This window comes from Podarcis vaucheri (assembly GCF_965113315.1).
Source record: "Podarcis vaucheri genome assembly, chromosome: 15".
Lineage (NCBI taxonomy): Eukaryota > Metazoa > Chordata > Lepidosauria > Squamata > Lacertidae > Podarcis > Podarcis vaucheri.
In genome coordinates this window covers 24,054,119-24,069,288 of record NC_138753.1, presented here as the reverse complement: position 1 = coordinate 24,069,288, position 15,170 = coordinate 24,054,119, and the positions used below count along the sequence as shown (strand labels likewise).

General features: G+C 45.0%; 1 protein-coding gene across 3 annotated transcripts in view; it reads left to right on the top strand.

Annotated features, from left to right (window-relative positions):
* Nucleotides 1–15,170, top strand: part of POU2F3 (POU class 2 homeobox 3) — a 99,057-nt gene that overhangs the window by 65,831 nt on the left and 18,056 nt on the right. For all 3 annotated transcript variants that reach the window (XM_082201056.1, XM_082201054.1, XM_082201055.1), the window contains 3 exons: nt 5,382–5,486; nt 6,516–6,618; nt 14,239–14,321. In XM_082201056.1, the coding sequence (XP_082057182.1) occupies nt 5,382–5,486; nt 6,516–6,618; nt 14,239–14,321 (291 nt within the window). The remainder of the gene's footprint in view (nt 1–5,381; nt 5,487–6,515; nt 6,619–14,238; nt 14,322–15,170) is intronic.

The following is a 15,170-nucleotide window of genomic DNA, read 5'->3' as shown; positions in this document are numbered from 1 at the left end:
AAGCGGGGGGACACGGGTGGCGCTGTGGGTTAAACCACAGAGCCTAGGACTTGCTGATCAGAAGGTCAGCGGTTCAAATCCCTGCGACCGGGTGAGCTGCCGTTGCTTGGTCCCTGCTCCTGCCAACCTAGCCGTTCGAAAGCACATCAAAGTGCAAGTAGATAAATAGGTACCGCTCCGGCGGGAAGGTAAATGGCGTTTCTGTGTGCTGCTCTGGTTCACCAGAAGCGGCTTAGTCATGCTGGCCACATGACCCGGAAGCTGTATGTCGGCTCCCTCGGCCAATAAAGCGAGATGAGCGCCGCAACCCCAGAGTCGGTCACGACTGGACCTAATGGTCAGGGGTCCCTTTACCTTTAAGGGAAAGCGGGACATTCCGGGATTAAATCAGAAACCGGGACAGCTTCTGTAAACCTGGAACTGTCCCTGGAAAATGAGTGCATTTGGAGGGACTGATCATATTCTAGCTTCCAGCTGTCACTGGCTTGAACTAACTAAACTGGAGAAGAGGCAGGAAGAAAGCAAAGCCTGAGAGGTGGTGAAACGTTTTACCAACAAATATTTACTAAAAGAGAAAGAATCAGTGAGGGATGATTAGGCTTCCTTTCTGCCAATCATGCCCCTGCCCCCCACGTTCAAGTGACTTATTGTAACTGTTGTTTTATGCCCAACACTGCCAACCAAGTTCAGTTTGCCTTAGCTTTGGCAGTCAAACACTTGGGTGTTTTTTGGCGCATTATCAAAAGGGCTAACTAAGTTACAGATCCTTCCTCACCCAAAATGCACTTCTGGGAGCAGAGCTCTCTGTGTGTGTCAGCTACATTGATTGAAAAGCTCGTCGTGTTGTGTGCCAGCCCATTCACGTGCAGAGTCCCTCTGCCAGTTGGCACAGCGGGTCAGCCTTGTACCCTTGCCAGGCCGTTTCTGGTAAGGGGGCCCTAAGGCAAGAGCAGGTTGCGGGTGGGGGGAATTGACACGGAACTAACTATGGAAATCACTGCCATAGACTGGTTGCAGGCTTGCAAATATTAAGTCTGCAATTCCATGCCATCTGACTTGGGAGCGACGAAGAGTGTTGCACAGCACCTGAAATACTAACAGATTTCTCACGGTATTAGGAATACCGTGCACAGATCTGGCTGCCTCCTCTGCTCAAAAAAAGGATATTGCCAAGTTGGGAAAGTGTCAGAAAGGAGTAAATTAAATCATCAAGCAGGTGGAACAATTCCCCCATGAGGAAAAGTATCGGCATATGAGGCTTTAAAAATTAGAGAAAAGGCAACTAACATGTGACATGATAGAAGTTTGTAAAATTATCCATGGCATTGAGAAAGTAGGTAGAGAGGGTGGAATCCCCTGTCTCATAACACTTATTATTATTTAATCGTTTTTTCAATACAAACAACAACCGCAAAAGACATATACAACAAAAACCATAATAACACTAATAACACAATTTGACAATTCAGATTTGAATACACTGATATACTCATGACAACACCTTTTTAACAATATTTTCCCACCACTCTCTCCTCCCCCTACTTCCCACCACTATCCGCCTTATCGCTTAAATATTCCTTCCAGATTTCTTCATATTTATCCAGTCTTAATTTGCGTTGACATGCAATTCATTTGTATGGAGCTAATCTGTCCATGCGCTCAATGGAATCTTTTTGTGGCTCTTCCAATTCATCAAAACAGGTTTTTTTGCTTCTAATATAGCACGGTACATCCATTTTTTTTACCCCTTGTAATCTCCCACGTTTCCGGAATATAATTTAGAATTAAATTCAATTCCCCTAAATAACAATTTCTTTTTATTACTCTTGCTATAAATATCCTCACCTTGCACCAAAATGATCTTATCATTGGGCAGTTAATCATCATATGTACTAAGTTTGCATTTTTACTCCCACATCTCCAGCAGTTGTCTGCACTTGTTATTTTCTTCTGGTATAGTTTTGCTGGAGTCCAGTGGACTCTGAATATTATTTTCTGTTGAATAAGTCGTAGTCTTAGATCCATAGAGGCTATTTCTGTTGATTTTATACTTGACTGCCATATACCATTTGTTATCTGTACACCTAACACTTCATTCCATTTCTATCATATTCTAAATCATATTTCTTCCTGTTGAGTAGAGTTTTATATAGTGCAAGTGTAGAGTTTTTTTGTTTTCGTTGCAGAGATTAAATTTTGTAGTAGCATGGGTGTTTCCGATGCTGCTATAGCGTCAGAGCCAAACTGCCTTTCCAACATATGTTTCAATTGGATGTATTGGAATTGTTTTTCACTGGTTAATCCATACTTTACTTGCAAAGTCTTATATTCCACAAATTTGTAATTTTAATTGATTCAATGTCAAAATACCTTTTTTCATCCAATTTTGCCAAATTATTACTTGATTTCCATTTTTTTTTAATTTTGGGTTGGCCCACATTGTCTCATAGCACTTGAATTAGCTTATATTCAATGAAGCTGAATGTTGGGAAATTCAAGACGGATAAAATGATAGAATCTTAGAGCTGGAAGGGACACATCAAAGTTCACCTGGTCCAACCCCCTGCAATGCAAGAATCTCAACTGAAGCATCCATGACAGACAGCCATCCAACCAAAAGAAAGTACCGTATTTTCCAGTGTATAAGGCGAGGATTTTTTATTTTAAAACTATGTTTAAAATCGGGGGTCGTCTTATGCACGGATAATGCAGTGTGGGGACAGGCGATTGGTTGCTGCCGCAAGCAGGAGATTGGCATTGGCAACATGTGATATTGTCTGCGTTTGTCTGGGCAATTCCCCCCCCCCATTTTCTTAATTTAGAGTCCCCAAATATAGGGGGCATCTTATACACGGGGGGTGTTATACACGGAAAAATATGGTAATTCTTCACACAGCTCATATGACCACCAACTGGGATGATTTTAATAGCAGACTGGACAAAATCATGGAGGAAAGGACTATCTATGGCTGCTAGTCAGGGTGGCTGCGCTCTTCCTCCACATTTGGAGGGGAAAATGCTTCTTAATACCAGTTGCTGGAAGCTAAAGGAGGGGAGAGGTATCTTGTGCACAGGTGCTGCTTTTGGGTTTCCCGCAAAAGGAAAAGGTGGCCGCTGTGAGAAAAGGATGCTGGACTAGATGGGTCATTGGCCTGATCCAGAAGACTCCTCTTAGGTCTTTGTGTTCCTATTATGGTATCAGCTTTCCTTTCCATAAGTTGCTTTTTTTCTTTCACTATCTACTTTCTCAGTGTTTTCAGATGCCCTTGACCATGGTATCCTTCTGGAGTGGCTGTCTGGAGTTAGGGGTGGGTGGCATGTCTTTGCAATGGTTCTGGTCTTACTTCGATGGTAATTTCCAGAGGGTGATGCCTGGGGAGTGCTCCTCTTTTTCCATATGGAAACCAGAGTCAGAGGTCATACATTTTCTATTACTGGGGAATGATCAGGAGCTCACCAAGTTAGTGGCTAAATATCTCTATTTGGGGGTTTTTGTCACTGCAGACGCCCAATCTCCCTGGAGACCTAGAGATGTGACGATAGACTGCTCTGCCTCCTTCCTTTTAGCAAATGTTTTGTGCCACTGGGGAAGTGGTAATTCTGTACTGATTTGTTTTGGATGTTGTATGTGATGCCAATAAAGGTTTTACAATACGATACGAATATATATATATATAGCCACAATACAGTAAAAACAACAAACTCATCCACAAGAGATAAAGAAAAGAAACTAAAGAAAGAAGAGACAGAAGAAGAAACCACAAAATTTTCTCTCTCCACTATATCTTAACTTTCATCCCCTAGAGAGGAAGGTGTTCCCTCTCAGCTCTTACCTGGGCTCACCCTTCTCTTCTCACCCACTGAGCTCTCCCCTTACCTGCCTCTCACAAAGGGTCCTCAAACTGTCCTTCCACGTGGGGAGTGCTCTTCGGCCCTGCAGACGTGGGGTTCCTCAGAGTTCAGTTTTAGCCTCTGTGCCGTTTAACATCTGCATGAAACCACTGAGTGGGGTTATCTGGAGTTTTGGGGTACATTGCCAGCAATATGCTGATGACACACAGCTCTACTTCTCCTTTACAAGTGTGGGGGTGGATGTGTTGGGCCATGGTCTTGTCTTAGTAATGAACTGGGTAAGAGTCAACAAACTGAAGCTCAATCCAAATAAGGCTGAGGCACTGCTAGTGGGTGGTTCCCTAGACTGGACGGATGAGAGGTTGCCTGTTCTTGATGGGGTTAGAATACCTCTAAAGGAGCAGGTACATATCTTTGGGGTACTTCTGGACCCTTTGCTGTTGCTTGAGACTTAGGTGGCCTTGGTGGTATGGAGTGCCTTCCATCAGCTTCAGCTGGTGGCCCAGCTGCCCCCTATCTGGACAGGGATAGCCTAATTTCTGTCATCTATGCTCCGGTAGCCTCTAGGTTAGATTGCTGCAACATGCTATACATAGGGCTGCCTCTGAAGACTGTTCAGAAACTTCAGCAGGTGCCGAATTCGGCAACCAGGTTGCTCACCAGGGCAGAGTACACCATTCCTGCCTCGACTGCTCGGGCTGATTTTGACCTATACAGTCTTAAATGACTCAGGACCTCCTATCTGAACTGACCTAGACCCTGTGATCATCATAGGAGGCACTTCTTCATGTGCCTCCTCCACCAGAGGTCAAGAGGGTAGCAAAATGAGAACAGGCCTTATCTGTTGTGGCTCCCCGTTTATGGAATGCTCTCCCCAGGGGGGCATACCTGACACTTGAAGTACATATCTTTAGGCACCAGGTGAAAATGTTTCTGTTTAACCGGCCTTTGGCCCTGAGATCTGTGGGTACAGGGCAGTATACAAATTCAGATAATCTTCGAAACATTATCTCAACGTCGATGTGGTTGTTGGAGCAGACAAATTCCTTCGTTGGTCTCCCAGAAATGTTTCCATCCTTTGCGTACAGAAGTTGGTGTTTGACATTCTGGGAACCTCAAACAGGGTTATGTGTTGGGGAGGCTCCTTTGACTATAAGAAACTGAACCTTTCGTGTCATCAGCCTAATCCTGTGGAATGCTCTGCCACTAGAAATTTGGCAGGTGGCTTCTGTGCCAAGTCTTAAACATCTGCTGAAAACTTTTCTATTCCAGTAGTTTTGCGCAGACATTTAAGGATGCATGCACTTCCCCATAATCCTTAGTGGTGACCCATTCCAATATATATATATATAGTGGTATATAAATATTTTTTACAACTAATAAATAAATAAATTCTACAGCAAGTCAACTGAAGCCACGAGGGGTACAGACTCCCTGAATTCTGCACCCCAGCCTTCCCTCTTCTCCTGCCAGCTTCGTGATCTTGGCAAGAGTTTTGCAACAATGCTGCCTTTTACTCTTTCACACAGATTAAGACGGAAGACCTCGGTGACTCTTTGCAAACCGCCATTCCCTCCAGATCAAGCCACCTGGTACAAGGGCCCTCGATGATGCCTGGAGGGCAAATTGCTGGGGTAAGAGACTTTCGGTGATTCATACGGACAAGTGTTGATCAAAAGCAGTTGTAGATCCAGCGAAGAATTCCTATATGGGGTGTGGCCTTAAGGCACTTGATGCACCACCAGTGCTGAAGCTAAGCAGGTTGAGGTCCGGTCAGTGCTTGGGTGGGTGACCATCTGTGACCTTGTGGAGCTGCAGGTTGTGAATAAATGAACTATAAACAATACTGGCCACATGGTCCTGTTAAAAAGAAAGGCTACAATATTTAGGGCTTTTAGTTTAGGGTTAGGAAAGGTAATCAGAGTGAGGGGGGTCATGGTAGAGGCGTGGTGTAGAGAAAGTGGATGCAGAGAAGGTTCTCTGACTCCTGAACCCAGGGTTATCCGATAAAACTGAATGACTGGAGATTCAGGATAGAGAAAGGGAAGTGCTTCTTCTCCATGTGTGCAATTAATCTGAGGAACTCACTGCCACAAGGTGCGGTGGCAGCCACTAGCTCAGATGGCTTCAAAGGGGAATTAAGCAAAGTCATAGAGGAGGGGAGGTCCGTCAATGGCTGTTATCATGGTGCCTCAGTGGAGCCTCCATGTTCAGGGGCAAAGTATCTCTAATAGCAGTTGCTGGAGAGAGCAAAGGAAGAAGAGAGCTATTGCTTTCAAGCCCTGTTTGTGAACTTCCCAGAGGCAGAGCTCCGGTCTGGACCCTGTGAGAGGGTCTTTTAACATCCTGATGAGTCTACTCTTCTCCTGCTCTTTTCAAATATCCAAGAGGTTGTTCTGCATTTGTGGGAGGGGGGAGCATTCAAAACACCTGAAGTCTTTGGTTTCAGTCTAGCCACATATTGTGGGCTTTGGCCCTCGAGTGCCGAGTCATCAACCAATGAGAAACTGGATGATATATTTGCGCATGCTTGGACAGTTGTGTATTTTTGGGGAAAGTAAGGAGGGGAGTGATGCACATGGAGAGGGGTGGGCAATGGAGCATGTGCAGAACTAGGTGAAAAGGTCCCACTGACAACAACTTTGGCTCTTACTTTCCTCCAGGATATGAGTTCTCTTCACACGTTACAACAGCTCGTGCAGGTTCCAGGCCACATGCAATCCGTCCCCCTTTTCCTGCTTTCTCAGGGCCCAGGAGGACAACAAGGTAAGGAGGACATTCATCTAAGTATATATGTGGAAGCTGCAAGAAAATGTTGCAGCGTGAAGTGCTTTTGTTCCTGATACTCCATTTTATTCTCCATTCTCTCCTGCCTACCCCCGTTCCCCCTTTCCTCCCCCTTTCAATAATCAGTCAGCATTCCCCAGCCACTGATCATGCCGACTTCTTTCCTTATATGAACTGTTTAACAGGATTTATAAACCGCTTAATCAACTGTAACCTCTAAGCGGTTTACTCGGACTAGAAAATTCATGAAGGATTCGCTATTCATTAATCATAGTCTTTAAGAAATACTGATAACAAGCAAACGTTAAAAGCAAGTTAACCTAAGATTAATCAAAATACATAATAATAATAATGTAAAATCAGCACTCGTTAGAAATTTATGAAATTAATAGAAGCTCATGTTATCATTACATGTTAAAATTGCAAGCCTGGGTAGGATTCTCTAAACCATTGGTAGGCAAACTAAGGCCCGGGGCCGGATCCGGCCCATAGCCTTCTAAATCTGGCCCACGGATGGTCCAGGAATCAGTGTGTTTTTACATCAGTAGAATGTGTCCTTTTATTTAAAATGCATCTCTGGGTTGTTTATGGGGCATAGGAATTCATTCATTCATCCCCCACCCAAATATATATATATATAGTCTGGCCCCCCCACAGGGTCTGAGGGACAGTGGACTGGTCCCCTGCTGAAAAAGTTTGCTGACCCCTGCAGTCTAAACAAACAAACGAAGTCGTTAGCAGGTGTCAAAAGCAATGCCGTGCAGATGTTTCAAGGATATTGATATGTTTGGGGCAGGGTTGCCATACCCCTGGAATTTCCTGGAACTTTCCCCAGAATACTGCAGTCAGAAGCAGTGTCGAGGAGGAAATTGGCACAAACGTCCAGGGAAATCTGGATGTATGGCAACCTATGTGTCTGGATTTTCAATTTTTGAAATATGGCAGAATAGTTTGGGAGGCTTTTGACCCTAAATTTATATAACAGCATAAGCAGAGCCCTGCTGGATCAGGCCAATGGCCCATCTTGTCCAGCATCCTGTTCTCACAGTGCCCAACCAGATACCCCAGTGGGAAACCCGCAATCAGGTTTCCTTTCCTCTCCTGCAGTTTCCATCAGCTGGCATTCAGAATCACCATTGCCTCCAACTGCATAGGCAGAGCATAGCCATCATGACTGGTAGCCATCAATAGCCCTCTCCTCTAGGAATTTGCTCTATCTCCTTTTAAAGTCACCCAAGTTGGTGGTCATCCCTGCCTCCTGTCGGAGTGAGGTCCACAGATTTACTAGACAAACTCCTTCTCTCCCTACCCTCTTTCTCCTGCTGAGTAATATAATAATAATAATAATAATTTATTATTTATACCCCGCTCATCTGGCTGGGCCTCCCCAGCCACTCTGGGCGGCTTCCATAGAAACCAAAAATACAATAAAATATCACACGTTAAAAACTTCCCTAAACAGGGCTGCCTTAAGATGTCTTCTGAATGTCAGGTAGTTGTTTATCGCTTTGACATCTGCTGGAAGGGCGTTCCACAGGGCAGGCGCCACTACCGAGAAGGCCCTCTGCCTGGTTCCCTGTAGCTTTGCTTCTCGCAATGAGGGAACCGCCAGAAGGCCCTCGGCGCTGAATCTCAGTGTCCGGGCTGAACGATGGGGGTGGAGACGCTCCTTCAGGTATACTGGACCGAGGCCGTTTAGGGCTTTAAAGGTCAGCACCAACACTTTGAATTGTGCTCAGAAACGTACTGGGAGCCAATGTAGGCCTTTCAAGACCGGTGTTATGTGGTCTCGGCGGCCGCTCCCAGTCACCAGTCTAGCTGCCGTAACTCTTCCTCAGCTGGTTAAACCTCCTATCCCTTCTGATCCCCTTGGTGATTGGTCCCATGGAGGCAGGGGAGGCAATTCAGTCAGAATTGGGGGGGGGAGGTGTAAAACAAGCACACACACCCCCATTGCACTGCCACCACCAAGGGAAAGGAGGAGAGGTAAACACGCGGCTGAACCCAAGCCCAGGCCGAGCCGACCTCCCCAACAGCTAGCACACTAAAAGCAAGCCAGAGCCCAAAGGGAAGCCCACTGGAAAAGACCTTGCTTCCTTCTATTTTCAATTTTTGAGGGGAAAGAAAAGAAAAAGGCCCCTTTTTGTATTTTTAAGGGAGTTTTTTTTTTAAGGGAAGGAAGAAGGGGAAAACATTTTTTCTTAATTTTAATTTTTAATTGTTTTTTTAAAAGAATTTCCTTTCTTTCTTTTTTTGAAAAAATAACAATATTTTTATATTACTATTTTCATCTCCATCTATTCTTTAATACATACATTTCCCCCCTCCACCCCTCATATATTTTAACCTTCTTTAAAACAAAAACAAGCATCCCCAAACTCAGCCCTCCACATGTTTTGGGACTACAACTCCCATCATCCCTAGCTAACAGGACCGGTGTTCAGGGATGATGGGAATTGTAGTCCCAAAACATCTGGAGGACCGAGTTTCGAGGTGCCTGGTGTAGAATGTCCCTCTCCCTGCATTCCTCTTGTGCTGCTCAGCTAACTGGGTAACACCTGAACATGGGTTTAAACAGAGCTGGCCTGCAGAGAAAAGAGCTCCCTTGGAGGAATAGTGGGGTATAAATTTGATGGATAGATAGATAAATAAATATTATTTATTTGATAAAGAATTTGCTTCTTGGCTGATCAGTGGAGGCTTGTTGTGGGCCAAGCCAGAGAAGGGAGCAAGCCAGAAGCAGCTCAAGGAGTGCAAAATACACACTTCTGAACAAGAAATAGGGGGGAAAGGGTTCATGTTTCTAGGAGACTATGGATGCAGACAAGAAAATGTGCATACTGCCCAGAGAGTGTCCAAAAGCAGGCGAGATATGTACATTCCCCGAAGTCTGATGGGGATTAGGCAAAATGGACGGAGGATGTACAAATTTCAGCCACTATATGTACACCATCTTGTATGAACCTGTCCTGCCTCACAACCAACACATGCAGACAGAGATTCTTGATTTTTGTCTTGATTTTATGGTTTTAGTGTTTTTTGTGAACTGAATTTTTGTTTCTGTTTTGTTTTTTTTACAATCGAGTGGCACATATATTGTATGAAATAAGTAAATGAAAGTAAGTAAGAGATAGATCTTTATTTGTACGCAAGCTCTCCCCGCCGCCACTGCCGCTGAATGAACTGAGGTGCTCCCCATCTTTTAGGCCTATGACCTGCCATCCCGCAGCAGGCAAAGCCATTTGGCTAATTTTTGTCTGCCTCATTTAGATCCTATCTCCCTGGATGTTGCAAAGGCATTAAAACGTCTCCGCCAGCGCCGTCTGGTAGGGTTCTGCAAGACCCACTTGCAGTGGCGTGCGTCTTTTAATTACATTTGCATGCGTGTCTCTAATTTGCAAGGTGCCTAGTCGCAGATGAAACAATGGCCAACCCCTACCCTGTGGGATCTGACAGGTCTTTGTTTTCCTTTCTGCTACTCCGGAGACACACGGGAGTAAAAGAGTGAAGCAATGATTCCGCTGAAGTAGTCAAACAGCTGCAAACAGCTGGGATTACGCAGCCAGTGACTGGGAGCAGGAAATTAGGAGGGTTACAGTGATGAACTCCTGCGGTGACTCAGTTCTCAGTAACATAAGTGGAGCACTCCCTCGCCTCAGTGACTACTTTCAGCAATGGGTGAACTCAGCAACCTGCCCCCAAAACCAACCTGGCTCCATTTCCTCACACCCCTTAAGACATGACTATCTCACACACCTCTGATTTAGTTTCTCTGCTCTCCTCACAGTTGCACTTCTTCCTAAAATCACAGAAGTGTAGAGTTGGAAGGAACACCAAAGGTCATCTAGCCCAAGCCACTGCAACTATTATTATTATTATTATTATTATTATTATTATTATTATTATTATTCCCATCTGACTGGGCTGCCCCAGCCACTCTGGGCAGCTCCCAAAAAAAATATTGAAAACACAATAAAACATCAACCATTAAAAATTTCCCTGAACAGAGAAGCCTTCAGATGTCTCCTAAAAGTCAAATAGTTGTTTATCTGTTTGACATCTGAAGGGAGGGTGTTCCACAGGGCGGGCACCGCAATCAAGAAGGTCCTCTGCCTAGTTCCTTGTAGCGTCATGTCCCTCAGTGAGGGAACCACCAGAAGGCCCTCAGAGCTGGACCTCAGTGTCTGGGCTAGACAATGGGGGGTGGAGACACTTCTTCAGATACAGGGCTGAGAAGTTTTAGGGCTTTAAAGGTTAGCACCAACACTTTGATTTGATTTTTTAAATGATATTTATTAAAATTTCAGAAACGATTACAAAAATAAGAAAAGGCAAAAAGAAAGAAAAGAAAAAGTACAAAATACAGAAAAATAAAAACACTTAAAAACAAATCAATCTTTCCATGTCTTGTCTTTCGTTTACTTGTTTCCCTGACCTCCTCACACCTCCCTTTTTTGTATTCCAGTTCAATTAGTTAATTCAGCACCAACACTATGAATTGCAATGTAGGACTTGCTGCTAAAAAAATATTGTCAGATGACCACCTAACCTCTGTTGAGAAACCTCCAATGAAGGAGAGTCCACCACCTTCCTCTCTGACAGGAGCTCGTTGCTCGGCTTTTGCTAAAGACTGCCACCAGCCCATGTCCGCACCAAATATTGTGCAGCGAGTGGAGACGAGCTTTCTTTCATCTGCCTTTCCATATGCACAGGGGAACCAAAAGAATTGCATCCAATATGACCTAAGGAGAATGGGTAAAAAAAGAAACCTATTGTACCTTTTACAATGTGGCTGGCTAGTCCACAGTTCTGGAGCTGGCCTCCCAAGAACATACCAAGCGGTGACAAAAAGACCATCTTCTGTGGAGGCAAAGAGAATTGAATATTTGGGTGGATGGGGAGCCAGTAACCTCCTTCAGCTATTCAGCACAAGTTGTCTAAGGTGGGAGTCCTGTGAATGCAGATAGTTACACCTAGCAGAGTCAGCTTGTGGACATTTTCCCCACCAGAGGCAGCGATGGTCACCGACTGGATGGTTTTCGATGAGGATTAGACCAATTCACAGAGGAGAGGGCTATCAATGGCTACCAGCCATGATGGCCATGAAATTCCTCCACATATTGAGGCAGCAATTCTTCCAAAATACCAGTTGCCGGAAACCAGTTGCCGGGGGAGGGGAGAGGGCTCCTGTGCTCAAATCCCGCTTGCGGGTTTCAGACAAGCATCTGGCTGGCCACTGCGAGAATAGAACCCTGCTCCAGGAGGGCCACTGCTCTTCTTATGTTCTGATGCATGCGCCTGCATGCAGCAGCTACCCTTGGACGCAAAAATATTGACTACACCTGTTGTTCAAAGGGCAGCAGCTTGGCTGAAATATTGGAGGAAGGGGAAGGACAAGTGATGGCTGAAGTAGCGGAGGCTGCTTCTTTAGGGGGAATGGGGCAGGGCCCCACTAACCTCAGCCCATCTCCAACCAGCCACCATTTGCTCTGCCTGACAGCTTCCTCCCCCTCCTCCTTAATCTCCGTGTTGCCCATGTATAACTCTGCAACTCTGCAGGGAGGATACTGGAATTAGTCACTGGCTCTGGCGCCACCTACTGGTTGCCTCCCTGCCTTCCACCCTACCAGCTCCAATGGGCCCCAGCCACTACCGAAAGCAAGATTTCATTTCTTGGTGTGTATGTCTGTCATGCAAATTGCAGAGTGGGGAGAAACCAGGCTCACGCCGCAGTTGAAAATCTGCCACAACAGTCTTCCTTTTTTTTCCCCCTCCAACACCCACAGCCTGTCTTCACCCTGGTGCTAAGATGTCATCCTGTCTAGTGGCGTTAAGGCCCAGTTTGGAAATCCATGCTAAGAAAGAAGAGCAGCTGCCAATTTGTCTGTTTGAGGGCACGTCATTAATCTCATGCGCATCTCATTTCTGGTGACATTGCACCATATTATGGAATACGCTCTCACTTTGGAAAGGTTATATTATCCCTAGGTGGCCTTAGGCAAGCTCCTATTTCACAGCCTCAGCCACGCGTCTGCAAAATGGGAATTATACTGCTGAGCTGGCTTGCCTTCCTGTGTTGTTGTAAGGATTACAACAGGATGTCTGCGAGGTGCTCTGAACACTCATAGGCAAGGATAGACAAAGTGGAGCCCTCCCAGGTGTTGCTAGACTACAGCTCCCATCAGCCTGAGCCAGCAAGGCCCAATGGTCAGGGCTGGTGGGAGTTATAGTTCAGCATCATCTAAAGGTACGTATGGAGGAGAAGTTTGATTCTCTTTGCCTTTATAAGCAGACTGCACTAAAGTGCACTTTCTGAAGCAATACACAAATGGAAACACAAGCATCCTTCAAAGTTTGCTGTCCTCCGGATTTTGCAGTGCACTTCTCCAGCTGCATAATATGAACAAAAACGCATATACTGGGGTACTGTGTTCATTGAAATGTACCGCATTTTTTGCTCTATAAGACTCACCTTTTTCCCTCCTGAAAAGTAAGGGGAAATGTGTGTGTGTCTTATGGAGTGAATGCAGGCTGCGCAGCTATCCCAGAAGCCAGAACAGCAAGAGGGATCGCTGCTTTCACTGCGCAGCGATCCCTCTTGCTGTTCTGGCTTCTGAGATTCAGAATATTTTTTTTCTTGTTTTCCTCCTCCAAAAAGTAGGTGTGTCTTGTGGTCTGATGCGTCTTATAGAGCGAAAAATACAGTATATTGGTAACAATAGCCTTTGAAAATGCCTTGTATTGGGAAAAACTGCATACAAAAGTGGGTATATTTAAGAGAAATCCACACTCAAATCCATACTTCTCCCCAGGTTTCCAAGATTCCCAGTCCAACCTGGAGATGGCAGGGATTGAACCTGCGTGCAAAGCAGATGCTCTAGCAATGAGCCAAAGCTCCTCCCCATCCTTATTCTCGGGGTGGCACGCCCCATTTCACTTGCCACTGGCACCGCACCACGCTTACCTGCATTGCCCAGTGGTGCCCACAAAGCGCCAGCAGCCGCGGCCAACTTCCAGCGAGATCTTGCAAGATCTCACCGAAGTCTTGTGAGATCTCATGCAACAGGGCCAGCAGCAGAGGCCGCGGGCAAATAGTGGAGGTGAGGCAGGCATCTCTTCTAGGGCTTCTCCTGCTCAAGGCAGGCTCCTCACCAGTGCTGGACTTACGTATAAACTAAACAAGCTATAACTTAGGGCCCCACTCTCTTGGGGGCCCCGAAAAAAATAAAAAACAAACAAACCTGGATGTACATTTCTAAAATATAAGATAACAAATAAAATTAAACCCACATACAGCAACAGTGTTTTGTGTTGTGTAGGCTCCTATTTGTTATGTGCAAATGGCTTTAGATACCTATTATGAATTACCATATAGCATATATTCAACACAAAAAACAGTGACAATTTGTTGTTGACAAAGGTCAGCTGGACATATAAAGGGCCCCATTACCTTCAGTAGCTTAGGGCCTCATCAAACCTAAATCCAGCCCTGCTCCTCACCCTTCTTCCTCAGTGGACCGGGCCTGCTTCTTCCTTCCATCCTGAAAATCATCAGGCAGAGACAAAGTTTCTCACACTTCCCCCCCCTTTCTCTTCCAGCTCTGCAACCAAATCTCCTCTCCTTTCCTCAGCAGCAGAGTGGGATCCTCCTTCCCCAACATGGGCACAGCTTGACGTCTCAGGTAATGGCCGCTTGGCAGGGTGTTTAGCTCATAGAAATCACAGAGTTGTAGAGTTGGAAGGGACCATGACGGTCATCTAGTCCAAGCCCCTGCAATGCAGGAATATCTTTTGATTGGATTTATTTGGTTCGGTTAACTCAGCTGAATTAAATTCACTATTGAGCCGAAGCCAGTATTCTCAGATATTCAAAACATCCAACATAGAAACTGAAATTTGGAATGTGCCATCTGATCTTAAAATTCAGCTGCTTTGGGGGTCACTTTGCCAGACATCAAATGTACATCAGCTGCTGGCTGTCAACATCATTAGCCACATTGCCAAATATGAAAACTGTTGCATGACAGTTACACATACTGTCACATACTAGATCCCAGTGCATGTCAGCTTTTAAATTCCCCTGTCTACTGTAAGATATGGTGAAATACTATATCCCATTGCATGGCAACTATCAGATCCTGACAATTCAAATGTCAAGAATTGAAGATCAAACATATGATATCAAACAACAGATTTGTATGATCTGTATTGTTCTATTGGTACTGTTGCTGTGGGGTTTGTAATGACCTTTGGCTAGAACAATAAACTTATATTGATTGATTGAATAGCAGATTTCAAGCATTCAGCAAATATTTGAGCATTTGGGAAAGGTTTGAAGAACTTTCAGTGCCTAAAGAGAAACTGATGTGCCGTTTTGCAAACAAATTCATTTCAGCTCTAATTCAGTGTCTAGCCTAGGAACCCCAAAGCTCAGTAGGAGCACTCCTTGAAATCTGGTGCAGAATTATCTCTGGACAATCCCAAAGTGCTCAAATAAATGGCTGAATTTTCAGTACTATATATTCAGTATA